Source organism: Mustela nivalis, assembly GCF_964662115.1.
Source record: "Mustela nivalis genome assembly, chromosome: 20".
Taxonomy (NCBI): Eukaryota; Metazoa; Chordata; class Mammalia; order Carnivora; family Mustelidae; genus Mustela; species Mustela nivalis.
Genome location: NC_139039.1, coordinates 10,529,481 through 10,542,976, shown reverse-complemented (window position 1 = coordinate 10,542,976; position 13,496 = coordinate 10,529,481). Strand labels below are relative to the sequence as shown.

Below are 13,496 nucleotides of genomic sequence, written 5' to 3'. Positions count from 1 at the left end.
TAATTTTGATTGAATCAATAGGGGGGGAAAAAGCTGTCTCTCCCTAAACAGTTTTCTTCTGTAGTTAATGAAAATTGCTGTCTACTTACGCACTGCAATTATGTTTCCTAAGGTCGGTATTAATAGAGGAATAGTGAAAAGTGGAGCAAGATGAGTGGAGATGGTGTATGCCAGACCAATACATAAGGGCAATTAAGGTTGGAAACAAAATGGCCTCCGGTATTGAAAAATAGATGCATTACTTCTCTTGAGCTCTCCAAGGCTGAGCTCGAGCACAGGGCTTGACTTAATGGCTTTTGATTGAGTTTGCAAAATAACTCCTGCCACTCCAGTAAGAGGGAAGGATACCAAGAGACGAAGGACAGTAGGACCACATTTGAGCAGAGGTAGAGAATTGTCTGTGTTCTTGTAGGAAGTTGGTCGTAACTGCTTATGTATCTTTGGCCAACATGTTCCCTGTTTCAGCACTTCCAGAAAATTTTGATATTCTTTTTGCTTAACGTTTTCTTCCTTCAAAGTACTAATGGGAAATGTATAAGACCCAGGAGTGTTTGGAGTAGACACGGAATCTTTTGTATTTCCAAATTGGAAGCAATAAGTCCTTGCAGTTGTTAAAGGCTGCAAACTGCCTTTGGTCTTTCTGGTAATTTGGCCCCGTCATCTAAGAGTTCAAATAAGAAGAAAAAGGATTGCGTGTTTTCACGCAATTTAGCTTGGAAAACCCAGAGCTAGAGTTCTTTCCTGCAAAAGGCACAATTTATTTGACATGAGTTACTGTGTTTGCACAGACATGGCTATACCTCTTAGTAATGTACCCTTTCAGTTCTGTGCACAAGCCAAGGGTCCTCTTTCATTTGTTCTGCCTCATTTCATTCGGAAATATGGGAACTCTTCTTCCTGGTGTTTTTCCTCTGTTAACATCTGGAGTTGAGAGGTAATCCCAACCCGGGGAATCGTGCCCCTGAGAAGGAGGTGGGGAGTGTTCAGTACCAGAGAAATTAAGATATTTAATGTAACAAACAGGCAGACACACACACAAGCACCCCCGAAAAACAACCAACAAGAACTAGCAAAATACGTCCTTGGCAATCAAGTTAATGCAGCCTGTGGGAAGCTCAAGTTATCAATAAGCAAAACCACTTCTTTATTGTTCAATAAAAACAGGTGTTCCCTTAACAACGCTCCATGGCTCTTATCTTATTCTACCTTGGAGATATTGAACTCTAATGAGTGAAATAATGCATATTCCAATGTGTTATGGGAAAAGTCTCAACTCCGGTAAACTAATATTTTTCTTCTTAAAGAATATCATTTCAGAGCTTTCATTGTTTGTGATTTCCTTCTTAAACAACTGGAGTCCCTCTCTGGGGATAAAAGGTTAATGGATTGTGTTGAGAAAAGGGAGAAGAGTAGAAATAAAAATGTATTAAATCTTTAAAGTTTGTATCCAAGAACTTTGCTGTGCTAGTGATGGGGATTTGAATAGAGCTTTTTCCAGAAAACCATTAATTTTGAAGTTACCCTCGATGATTCACAAATCACCAAGGTACATTTGGGAAGCATATATTTTAGTTCACATAACGCAGAAATAATCCATCTCTCAGGTGTTCCATTGACAGTTTGTGGGTTTAAAACTCACTTTTATAGAAATGTTCTTCTATCCCACCCAGATTTCATTTTGTTCATCACTCTGCTTCTCAGAGAGGACTGACCTATTCTTACAAAGTTTTCAGGAAAATAGTATGAATTCTTCCCATAAACTTGACAAAGTATGAAGACCTTGTTTCTTGTGTCCAGTTTGACCTTAGATACAAAGAGTTGGTGTCCGTTTGCACTCACTCCATCCTTAACAGAGATGGAAAGCAGCTCACCATTTATGTAACTGTTTTTTGTTTTTTGTTTTTTTGTTTAATATTGTATTTATTTATTTGACAGAGGCAGCGAACACAAGCAGGGGGAATGGGAGAGGGAAAGCAGGCTTCTTGCAGAGCCCGTTGAGGGGCTTGATCCCAGGACCCCGGGATCATGACCTGAGCCCAAGGCAGATGCTTAATGACTGAGCCACCCAGGCACCCCTGTTTATGTAATTGTTAATAAGAGTTCCTGAGAGGGACCGGCATTGTTGTAAACACTAAGTTCTTTACCAGTGCCTTTGGAATTTTCCCATTTTTTCTATTCATACAGCACTCAGAAGTGTGTTTGAAGTAGGAATGATAAGAATCTAAAAGAAACCCTGAAGACAATAGTGGTTAAGAGCATGTGCTGTCGATGTTAGATGGTACCATGTTTGTTTGAAATCTGGCTCTCCCTTTACGGAGTCTTTCTGGTACATATGTTTCCTAGCTGCCTTGTACCTCAGTTTCCCCAAGAGTAAAATAGCCGTAATTGTATCTACCCCATGGAACTGTTTTGGTTGTTGTTGTTTGTTTGTTTTTTAAAGATTTTATTTATTTGACGGACAGAGATCACAAGCAGGCAGAGGGGCAGGCCAGAGAGAGAGGAGGAAGCAGGCTCCTGTTGAGCAGATAGCTCCATGCAGGGCTCGATCCCGGGAGTTTGGGATCATGACCTGAGCTGAAGGCAGAGGCTTTAACCCACTGAGCCACCCAGGCGCTCCTACCCCATGAAACTGTTATGAGGATTACATAGTCTGAGGGCCTGGTATCTAGCAAGCAGTCAGTCAAGGTTAGCTTTCAAAAGGGTATATCTAAAATGGCGGCTCTTTCTTTCTTTCTTTCTTTCTTTCTTTCTTTCTTTCTTTCTTTTTTTAGTGGAGCAAGTGGCTGTTGATTACTTTTCCAAAAACAAATAGAAAAATGGGAACTTTTATAAATCCAAAAAGACAAAAAGGACTGATAATATTAAGAGGCAAATATTGATCTTTCTTGGAAGAATTTGTTCCTGGCTTGCGTTTCATTGCTTTGTTTTGCCCAAGCTTTATGTTATTCTCTGAGCCAATGGTAGCACTGTGGGAGGTAAACGTATGATACAGACCCTGGCCTCAGGGCATGATCTACTCCCAGCAGGTAATCAGAGTGACTGCTGGAAAGGAAAAGTCACTGATTGGGGCGGCAAGGTTGGAAATCATGACTGTTGCCCACGAAGCTGTGAGTGTGATGTCTGAGGGATCCTTCATGGGGTGCTGTCCTCTAAATAACCCTACTGTGTCTACTCTGGGCTCCCGAGTTTCCCTCTCTCTGCTATCAGACAACACTATCAAGTTAATTTGCTTTCGTCTGCCAGACACCTCTGTGCTGATTAATTCTAATCTCTGGTGTGGAAGAAACTGGAGAGCTAGAGCGTATTCTGAGTTTCTGTACTTAACACTGAACTTGTGGTGCTTCGGAGGAATCCGTGGAGTGGTTATTATCTGGGGGGAACGAAAGAGTATTCATTAGGCATTGTGCACATTCAAAGGATTACTATTTTTTTTTTTATCAAAATACATTTTAATCTTGTTGCTAGGATGAAGTGGCAAAAGACATTTAGCCCTAATTAAGCATCTGCCAGTAAAATGAAATATGGTTCTACCTTTTAATTATCTACATTTAACATACTATTTTCGATAGCGTGTTGGCCTGAAGAGATCTACGGTCCCCAAAGAAATGGAGGCACGCTTCTGTGAAAATGCTTCCCTGATATCTCAGACTTTTGAAACTTCAACTCCGTGTCCTGATTCATGTATCCTTATGAGAGCCTTGCTTTAGACGTCGTTCTAACTAGGTAAGGGGAGAGACTTCTAGTCCCAGGTGGAATGAACTTCTAGTGCCGCCAAGAAGTGGGAAGCCACTCCCGTGTGGTCCTGAGCGGTCTGCACTCCTGCCATGGTGGTTTTCTTGCCCCGTTGTTGGGGCAGGTTGAGAGGTCTCCCCCTCTAGCCTGTAAACATCTCCAGGGCAAGAATCTTGAGCATCTAATCTTTAAAAAAAAAAAAAGTGGATAGGGATTGGTGTGCTGGGTGGCTCAGTGGGTTAAGCCTCTGCTTTCATCTCAGGCCATGATCCCAGGGTCCTGGGATCGAGCCCCAAGTTGGGCTCCCTGCTCAGTGAGGAGTCTGCTTCTCCTCTGATCTCTCGCTATCTCTCCGATAAATAAATAAAATCTTAAAAAAAAAAAAAAAAAAAGAATCTTAAGCATCTACTTTGTCACAGTATCCTCAGCTCCTGGCTGAGGGGCAGGCACTTTTGATGCTCTGGGTTACTGTTCTCAAATAATGTATGTCGCCAACCATGTAACATCTTTGATAGGTTTCCTATGGTGTGGGGACTTGTGGCAAGATAAGAACAGAAACCATAATAACGTGGTGTTAGGAAGAAATAAGGTCAGGCATGTGATGGCACTAGTAAAAGTCAAGGGCTGTAGAAAGGTATAATAATCAGTAATGATAATAGTGATGTTATGCAAAATATGGGGAAGCTTCTCATCGTGGAAGCCTGCTTTCGAGCCTCTAGCCCTGGACGTGGACAAGGCCCTTCCTCCAGCAGAATAGGTTGTTTCCTGTCTTCTCAGGACACGGCGGAGTAAGGAGGGACTATCTCAGAGGGGACTGAGACACCTCAACGAATGATGGTTCATTAAAGTGGGTTCCTAAATAAGAGATGGTTGCTTTTCAGGAGGAGTTTGATATTTTTCTTCTCCTCTTCTGAAGAATTGAGGAAGGCCTTATGCTACCCATGAAGCTATACTGGAAATAGGTTGGTGGGGTTTTGTTTGTTTTTTGTTTGTTTGTTTTTGAGCTTTGTGTACAGAAAGCAATATCCTCATTCTCTGGGTGAACCATCCCCAATCGTGAAACACTACAACGTGGAAAACAAAGCACGGGGTCGGAGAAACGCTGAGTTACCCTGGTCCAGGGAAAGGGCCTCAGAGCCTTGGATGAAAAAACAATTCACCCAAACCTGGTTTGCTAGCTTCTGACATCCTGCGTGTGGTTTTCAGATATGAACGATATCTCCGAGGAGGAAGTGGGGTCCTTAACTTCCCGTCTTGAATCCGGTTATCCAGTGTAGTTAAGCCAAGCATTACAGAGGGATCGCCGAAAGACTGACGGACAAGAACCGATGACGGGCGGCAAGTGTCAGAGAGCTGGGTCCGATTCCTCCCCAAGTGCCCATCACCAGGTGTATGTGAAAGCAGGTTGACCACCGTCCCCACGACAGGACACTGCCTCGGGGCTTTGTGGACGTGCGCTAACAAGCAGTAGATAAAAGCGTGAGACAGCTGTTAGGTACCAGGCTGCAGTTGGCATGGTGCTGAATGTTCTCCTCTTTCTTTTCCACGCCACAAGTTAAGACTAAGGCTACAGAGCCCTTTTATTAGAAGTTGGCCGGGAAGAAATGATTTTCCTTCTTTTTCTCGCAACATCGCCCTCCCCGCTGTCTTCTGCATTTCTCTTCTTGGAACACTAAAGTGTCTTCCTTCAATTAGTTTGAAAATTCTGTAACTTTTAGTCTCCCAACAGGATTAGACCTGCTAAGAGTAACTAGTGTTTTCTATCTGATAAATAAGGGGATTACAGCAATAACTGCTGTCAGCATTTTTCTCATTTAAACAAATAAAGCTGACAAATGATGAAGTTCTGTGCTGCTCTGTTATGTTTAGTACATGCAGAGCAATTATTCATCCGCTGCCAACGTTAGTCTCCATACAGCTGAACCATCCGACGGCAGAGAAAGCTGATTAGCATATCAGTCCCATAGTCATATTTTTATATTCTGGAAGATTCTAGTCCATAACAAAGGCTGATGGTTATAATTTACACAATAATTTAAAGGGTTGGACTTTTCTAGGCTTGTTAGAGTTGCACGAGTTCTCAGGTACAGTGGGGCTCTTATTTAAGAGACGTCTTCTGTCTGCCTGGGATTTTGGCTCCCTGCTAGCATTTTCCACGGACAAGTTAGCTGTCATCTCTGGAGGTCTCAGAGTGGATGGCCGTCTCCGCAGCCCCTGCTGGAAGAACCACGGTGGAGGGGAGTAGGTGGAGATGTCCTGAAATAGAGCTGCTTCCCGTGGATGTTTGTCACGCATACAGTTGTGTGTGTGTGTGTGTGTATATATATCCCTAGACAGCTAGAATGGAGATTTGAGAGAGAATACACTATTTAAAATTTTTTTTATTCAGTAGAATTATTTCTGTCGTGGTAGAGATAAGTATAATAGAAAGTATTCATGGTTTTCCATGAGTTCTTATAGAGGGAATGACTTGACAAGACTGGAGGCTTCCTGTGGGAAGAAGGTCTCATCCAGACAGTGTATCTGGGGGTCTTGGGGTGATGATGTACTTGGGGCCTCTTAAAGAGGCTTGTCGCCCCGATGCTCCCTGCAGGGGAAACGCACTGTGTTTAGAAATAGTTGGGTTATATTCATTGGGCTTCTCCGATCCTCTGGGAGAGCCTCGGAGAAGGACTTGTAATGGAGCCATCCTGACATTGAAACTGTGACTTCCACATGGGCGTTCACCAGCAGTTAGTCTCCTAAGATGGTGGTGGGATCAGTGAGGACCTTCGCGGGGACCGTCAATGGTCTACAGTTTATGTTTCCCAAAGCAAATGTGCGGCTGTCTGTCTCTGTGTCTGTGTGTCTGTTTAGTTTCTGTATCTGATGCCTTGACGTCTTGGGGTAGTGCTGCTCCTGGAGGGACTGTCCAGCCAGAGGGCTGGCTGATTCCCAGAGAAAGCCAACAACTGGCTTGGGAGAGTGCCTTTCATGTGTAAACCAACCGATCCAAAGCCCGTCCCCTTAACCACTTCTTATATTAAGCTCTTAGACTCCAGGGCCATAGTCCCCGTCCTCGCCCTCCGCATCAGGTACCAGACAGCTAAGGACGGCCAGAGCCCACTGAAATTTTCAAAGGAGCCAATTCTAAGCCTGTTTGCCCAGCCAGTTCCCATGGGAACCACAGTAAAGGCTCTGGCCCCTCTTTCCCCCATACCCCTCTGCCTCCTAGCGCCCTCCGGTGGTCCTGCATGGTATGCTCTGCCTATTGTCTCTAGGGATTTTTGAGTGTAAATGTCTCCTTTTCGGGATGGTTGTTTCCATCTGATGTGCACCTTACCACACCTCAGTAAAACAAATCCTGGGTACCCTTAAAACACCGTGTGCCTAGGGGCGCCTGGGTGGCTCCGTGGGTTAAAGCCTCTGCCTTCGGCTCAGGTCATGATCTCAGGGTCCTGGGATCGAGCCTCACATCGGGCTCTCTGCTCAGTGGGGAACCTGCTTCCTTCTCTCTCTCTGCCTGTCTTTCTGCCTACCTGTGATCTCTGTCAAATAAATAAATAAAATCTTAAACAAAACAACAAACAAACAAAAAGACACCGTGTGCCTAGAGGTAATCATAGCAAGTTTTGATGTTTCGATGTCAAAACTCCCTACTTCATAAACGGGATCAACCTGAACCATTTTGAAGGGAGTGTTTGTCTCCATTTCCAATCTAGATGAAGCTAGTAACTTAGATGTTCTCACAAGATGGGGAAAGAATAAGTACATAGAATAGAACAGGTCCCCATTAGCTTAAACACATTTCTAGGTTTTTAAAAATTTATTTGCAAAAGAGCGAGTACGAGCGAGCAGGGAGAGGGGCAGAAGGACAAGCAGATTTCTCAAGCTTATAATTGAATGCTTCTCTGAGAGGACCCCCCCCCCTCCGATTCCTAAATGGTGGGCATAATGTGTCTCCCCTGTGACAGGACCTCTGACACCTGGGTTCAGTGATTGGGTGTTCTCTCCCTTCCCTTGCACGAGTCAAAGTAAATCATCCACCGTTTGCCTCAGATCAAAAAGACAAAGAGGACACAAGCCCTCTGTTCGAAGCCCAGCTCCTTAGTTTTGTTGATTTCAACTTACTTTCAAGTCCCAGCATGTGCCGCCATGCTCCGATTTGCTTTCTGTCCTAACCACCCTGCTTTGTCCGATGGCGTGATTTTGATTCTCCTGGTCTCTTTCACCCGCCCAGCCCACCACCTCCTCACCTTTTCCTCCCTCTCATACTTTGTATTTCTTTAAGTGCAAAGACGAAAACACCACCGCCCTTCAGAACCCCTCTAAGGCTTTTTTCCTCTTTGTTGTGGGGCACAGCTTTTGGGACGCTCACCTCTCTGCCAGGCAAAAAAGGCTACTCCTGCACTGACCCAAACTGGGAAACGTGGCTTGTCAACGGTCATCAGGATGATTTTCTGTATGTGGTCCCTCCTCGGAATTGAGAGAGTCTAACTCCCATTCCCCACGGTGATTTATGTGGTTATAAAACTCTCTCTTATCACACACTGTAAGTAACATGCTGTGGATCGGGGAGACAGAAGTGTCTCCTCGGCCTTGACCAATCCTACACCCACCCGTCTTCTTCTTCTTTAAATCCTGTCACCACCCAGGATAGAATCACACTCCACCTCCAACATCAGGAGCCCCCCCGGCTCATTTAATTACACTGTTGATTTTGTCCCGTGAATTCCTTTTGCGAATTTAAAGGGAAAAGCACCATTGTGCACCTCATTTTTCTTTAAATGTTCCCTGCATTAGTCTTATTTCTGTTATGAAGTATAAGGACCTAAAATACAAGGACAAAATTTTAATTTTTGAGACAGACCTACACCTGGTGCTGGATTTTCAGGAAGACAGATCCAGCTTCAAACCCCAGATCTGCCATTATCAGACCCTGTAACTGCGGACAAATGAATTCGTCTAAGACGGTTCTTCGGTCTGCCTAGTGGGGATGCGAGGGTTTCTCCTGCGTCTGTGTGTTGTGAAAATGTAGTGAGTGATGAGGTTAAAGGCTTATGGTGATGCTAAGTACGTCTGCGGAATTCAGTCGGCGTGGACTCTTTTTCTCCCGCACCGCCTACCCCAGGGCAAGTTACAGCCTTAGCATGCTGGCCGGACGGAGCGAGCACACGGACTGTCAGGGCTGCTCTGTGGCTTGTGATGACGGGACTGGTACGAGTAGTAAGGAGTGTCCTCTTTCATCCTTGGCAGTCTGTGCAAGGTGACTGTGCTGCCCAGAGCAAGGAAGGCTGATGACCGTCCTGGGTCAGGGGCTTGGAAGAAACTCACGCTCCCTTGTAAGAAAGACCCAGCATGTTTTCTAACTTCTCAGGAGGATGCAAAGTAATGAATTAGAAGAATAAACATTAAGATTATAATAATAAACATGAAGGCTGTCTTAGTTTATCTTATTTTGCACACGTAGCCTCAGCTCCTTTTCCTGTAAGAGCCTTTCCTTCTCTCCCTACGGGATGGCCCCTGCTAGAGGGGCTTCCTGGGCTCTCATGACAGGGCTTTGAGACTAACATAGTTTAATTTGTCTGTGTCGCATTTGTTGTCCAAAGCTTTTAAAACCGAGGCTTGGCCTTAACTGGGCTTCCCTGCCCGTTTGCACATGATCACGGTTCCCTCTTCCTCCTAAGCCACACTGCTAGACCCCTGCCCGCTGCTGTGTCCAGGGGGAGGGCCATTTAGAACTATCTGGAACTACATCTCTGGGGTCCGTGTATTGCCTCTTTACGTTTTAGAATCCCAGAAGTTAGTGATACTACATTCCTCATCGTAGGTTTCATCCTAAGAAAGACCAAGAAGAAGCACCAATTGAGATCCTGTGAAAATTATTATATTGTATTAGACCCACGTTGGTGGGTAATACTTCACACTCCAGCTTTCCAGCCTACTCAGCTGTTGGAATTTAATTAGCAGCAATATATTATTGTCAGAGTAATTAAAACCTCGCCTTGATTAAAAACAGAATTGTGTAATTAACAAGAAAATGTTTGGCTAGCCTTAACTTTCCGATCGGAAACGGCAGCGGCCTCAGTGGATGTGCTCTGTCTCCCCACCAGGCTTGAAGGTCCGGGAGGTGTTCATCAACGTCACCAGGCAACAGGTAGAGGATTTCCATGGGCCGGAGGACTACTGGTGCCAGTGCGTGGCCTGGAGCCACCTGGGGACCTCCAAAAGCAGGAAGGCCTCCGTGCGCATAGCTTGTGAGTACATATGGGGGGGATGGCCTTGTCTGGTAGGACCGTGGGCCAGAGTTCAGTGCCGCCAAACGGACTTGGGATGCTTTGGGCCCTTCTGTAGAATAGAGATTAGCAGACATCAAGAAACGATCAACGATTGCTATCTCTGTTAAATTTACACTTTTAAAGTATTTTAAATGTTTGTATTTTAAATGTTTGATAATTTCCTCTGGAGTACAATCAGCCAATCAGTTAGGCGAAGAGATTCTGCCTAGACCTTCAGAGTGCAGGTGTCTCCACAATGCCAGGAAAATCGGTTCCTGGGAGGAAAAAAAACTCAGGTGAATGGGTTCTGCTGTTTGTTATCAGTGACGAAGTTCGAGGGGCATTGATGGAAAGAGGTGAGCAGTGACTGTTTACTGCTCTTTCCAGCAAACCTGCAAAAATAAGACATTAAAGATTGGGATTTTTATAGCCTACTATTAAATCTGTTGTTTCTGAATCTTAAAACATGGAAATGGGGTTTAAAACTGCATGTGTTTGACCCACAGAGAACTCCAAAAAAGGAAAAAAAAAAAAAAGACACTTGAAGAAGGGAAAATTTAAAAAAAAGAAAAAAAGAAAAGAAAATTGCTTTTCAGGAGAGTCCACGATTTCTTCATCATATTCCAGCATCAGTGTTTTTAACATCTCAACCATATTTAGAAGTACAGGAACTCCTTTCTCTTCCTTTAAGATGTCTTCATTCCCCTACCCCCATTACCCCACCCCAACGAGTCCCCATAAAAGCTCCTTTGTGAGCCCAGGAGTGTAAAAGCTCCTCTGGAAAGAAATTGAGAGAAGGAAGGCAGACTTGGTTATTGTTGTTTTATTCAAATGCTGCCTTTTGAGAGTGCCATAAAGAATACGGGACAAGGGGGATTTATTTGAGGACTCAAGGAATTCATAGCAGATGTCGATGGTTTAGGGATTGAGAATAGGAATGAATTGCTATTTGCAGAGACATTTATGTTTCTTGGGAAATGAAATCTTCTTCTCAAAATATGCATTTCACCTTCACTATACTGGCAATTTGGGAGGCCCTTTCCTGAGTGTTGACGGGGCCCTGGTAGGCCAAGGAGAAGAGGTCATTGCATGAGCTGTGCTCTTGATGTAAGAGCCACGGGAAACCATTTTCCTATAGTTATTTAGTTAGTTTTAGCCAACAAGTATTTTATGATGCTAAAGTGGAGGTCATCTGAGAGAGGGAAGAAGATGTTCAATTTTTACTCTTCCCTCCTTAACACCACCAGCTCTGTGATCTCCACCTGGCTTCGGCTAGGCTGGTCGCCATCTTTGACCCTCGTGAGGGGGATGCAGATTATCTTCCAGGCTCTCTCTGTGTCTCTGAAAAAAAGGCCAAACAGCACAGGCGTTTTCAACATGGCTTCCCTCCTTGTGCGGCTTCTCTGCACCCCTTTTCCCAGTCCTCTTCTTCCTCCATGTCTCTGAGGCCCCCATGGCCTATTCTTTTTGATTTGCCTCTCACTGATCTGTCCCCTCCAGGCTCTCTCACCTCCACACGTGCTCCCTTCGTTTCTGATTGTTGCCTGCTTGCTAGAAAGCTCCTTCAGGGAGCTTCCCCTCACTCACAAAGTTTGGCAAAGAATGGCTCTATCTCTCCTTTGTTCCTGTCCCGTAACCTTTGATCATGTCCACCGCATCCGTCCAGGCACTTGGCTGTTCTACATGTCAACCTCACTCTGACGTGGGACGGTGCGCCTGCAATTCCAGTGTCACCTGTCACTGAAGCCAGGTGCTGCATTCCTCTCGGTTTCCGGTTCCCATAGTTGGTTTTGTGATGGTGGGCAAGTTATTCATCTCCCTGTGTCTTAATGTCTCCAGTGGAAAAAGGGCGCCTAGTTCATTGAGTTATTGCGAGGGTTACAAGTATCAATAACTAGAAAGTGTATAAATCTCTACCTGGCACAGAGAGTTGGCCCTTCTCAGTCATTAGCTATTGTTTTAAGACGTACTTGAGAAATGGAATCACTTCTCAGTAGGTGTCTTACTACTTACTGAAACTAATTGCACGGAATTATAATTGTAGTGTCTTAGCAAATTTTCTGCAGGTTGTGGCTTTATAGACTCTAAAAATCCCATTCTCAGGCAGCCCTAGGATCCAGCTCTGCCAAGCAGAATAGGACCGAGGAACACGACAAATGGAAAACCCTGTTCTATCATTTCCTGCCTTTTTTGCATCATCTGATACTTTTGTGGTAATAATCTTCCCAGTCTCGTCACGGATTAAAAAAAATCATTTTGTCATTCTTGTATATGATATGCACATGAGAATATGATAAGCATGTGATTTCTAAGTTTAAAAAATTGATCATTAAACCTATGTTATACAGTTAAGACAATCTCCCATATTTAAACGTATTTTTAATTTTTTGTGTATTTCAAGTGACACATCCTTTCATTTAAAATTATTTATGCAAGTCAAGATATGATTTGTCATTCAATATTGCATTTGACTTGGAGACCAGTGTACATTAAAATGTAAATTGAAATTTAACTATGTTTAATGGCATCAAAAGTGGAGGGAAAAACTGCCTTTAGGACCTTGCTTGAAATTCTTTTCATTTGCTCGTGGCAGGGTGGAGGGGAAGGCGCTCTCTCTCTCTCTCTCTTTTTTTTTTAATAACTTTCATGTTTTGTTGAAATAAGATTTCTGGCTGCTATTTGCAAGTACTTCCCAGCAAATAACACATTGCACATGAGGATAGTCTTTATTCCCAATAAATGAAAAGCCAAATTGGATATAATTGTCACTGTGTTTCTTCTTTTTAAGATTGGTTTTTGAAGTACTAAAGACATCTTAATGTGCTAAATAAGGATTTTGATAGATGAATGTAGCTTATGAATCTGATGACAATTGTCTTGAGGGGACTTCGCAAAATTAGTATCATTTTTATATTATTCATTAAGTTATTGTCGTTCAACATCAGAGCTCCGTATGTTTCCTACATTGAACCGATGATGCATTCACAATTTAACAGTTTTGAAACTGCAGCAGGCAAAACCTTCATGGCAGTTGGGGCCTTCAGCCAAGGGACTGGCGTGCCTTGACGTGGTCATATTAGGTAATCAAGAATATCAGGAAACTCACTGGCATGATACCATTTAGACATGATTTGATCTTAAAGGGAAACAGAATAAATACAGTTTTTAAAATTTATTTAACACGTAATTTTTTTGACATGGACCCACATCGGTTATCAATTAGATGTGTAGATTCCTGGCATCTGCATCCAGCCTGTTGGACCCAATTCTGGAGGAGGGACTAGGAAAGCTGTGTTTGTACAATGTTACCCGGACGATTCTGTGATCCAGTAACCTTGGGACATCCTGCCCAGGGACAGTGCTCCTCAAACTTTAACATGCATGAAAATCAATTGGGATCCTATTAAAATACAAGTGATTCAAATAAAATGACTCTGGAAGTCTGGTTCGAGGTCTAAGGTTCTATTATTTGTAAGAGTTCCTAGAGGATGCTGCCAGTGGACCATA

The 13,496-nt window shown here is 43.7% G+C and overlaps 1 protein-coding gene across 9 annotated transcripts in view; it reads left to right on the top strand.

Moving 5' to 3' along the window:
• UNC5D (unc-5 netrin receptor D) overlaps positions 1-13,496 on the top strand; it is a 562,020-nt gene that overhangs the window by 306,238 nt on the left and 242,286 nt on the right. For all 9 annotated transcript variants that reach the window (XM_082715458.1, XM_082715460.1, XM_082715461.1 and 6 more), the window contains exon 3: positions 9,825-9,968. In XM_082715458.1, coding sequence (XP_082571584.1) covers positions 9,825-9,968 — 144 coding nt within the window. The remainder of the gene's footprint in view (positions 1-9,824; positions 9,969-13,496) is intronic.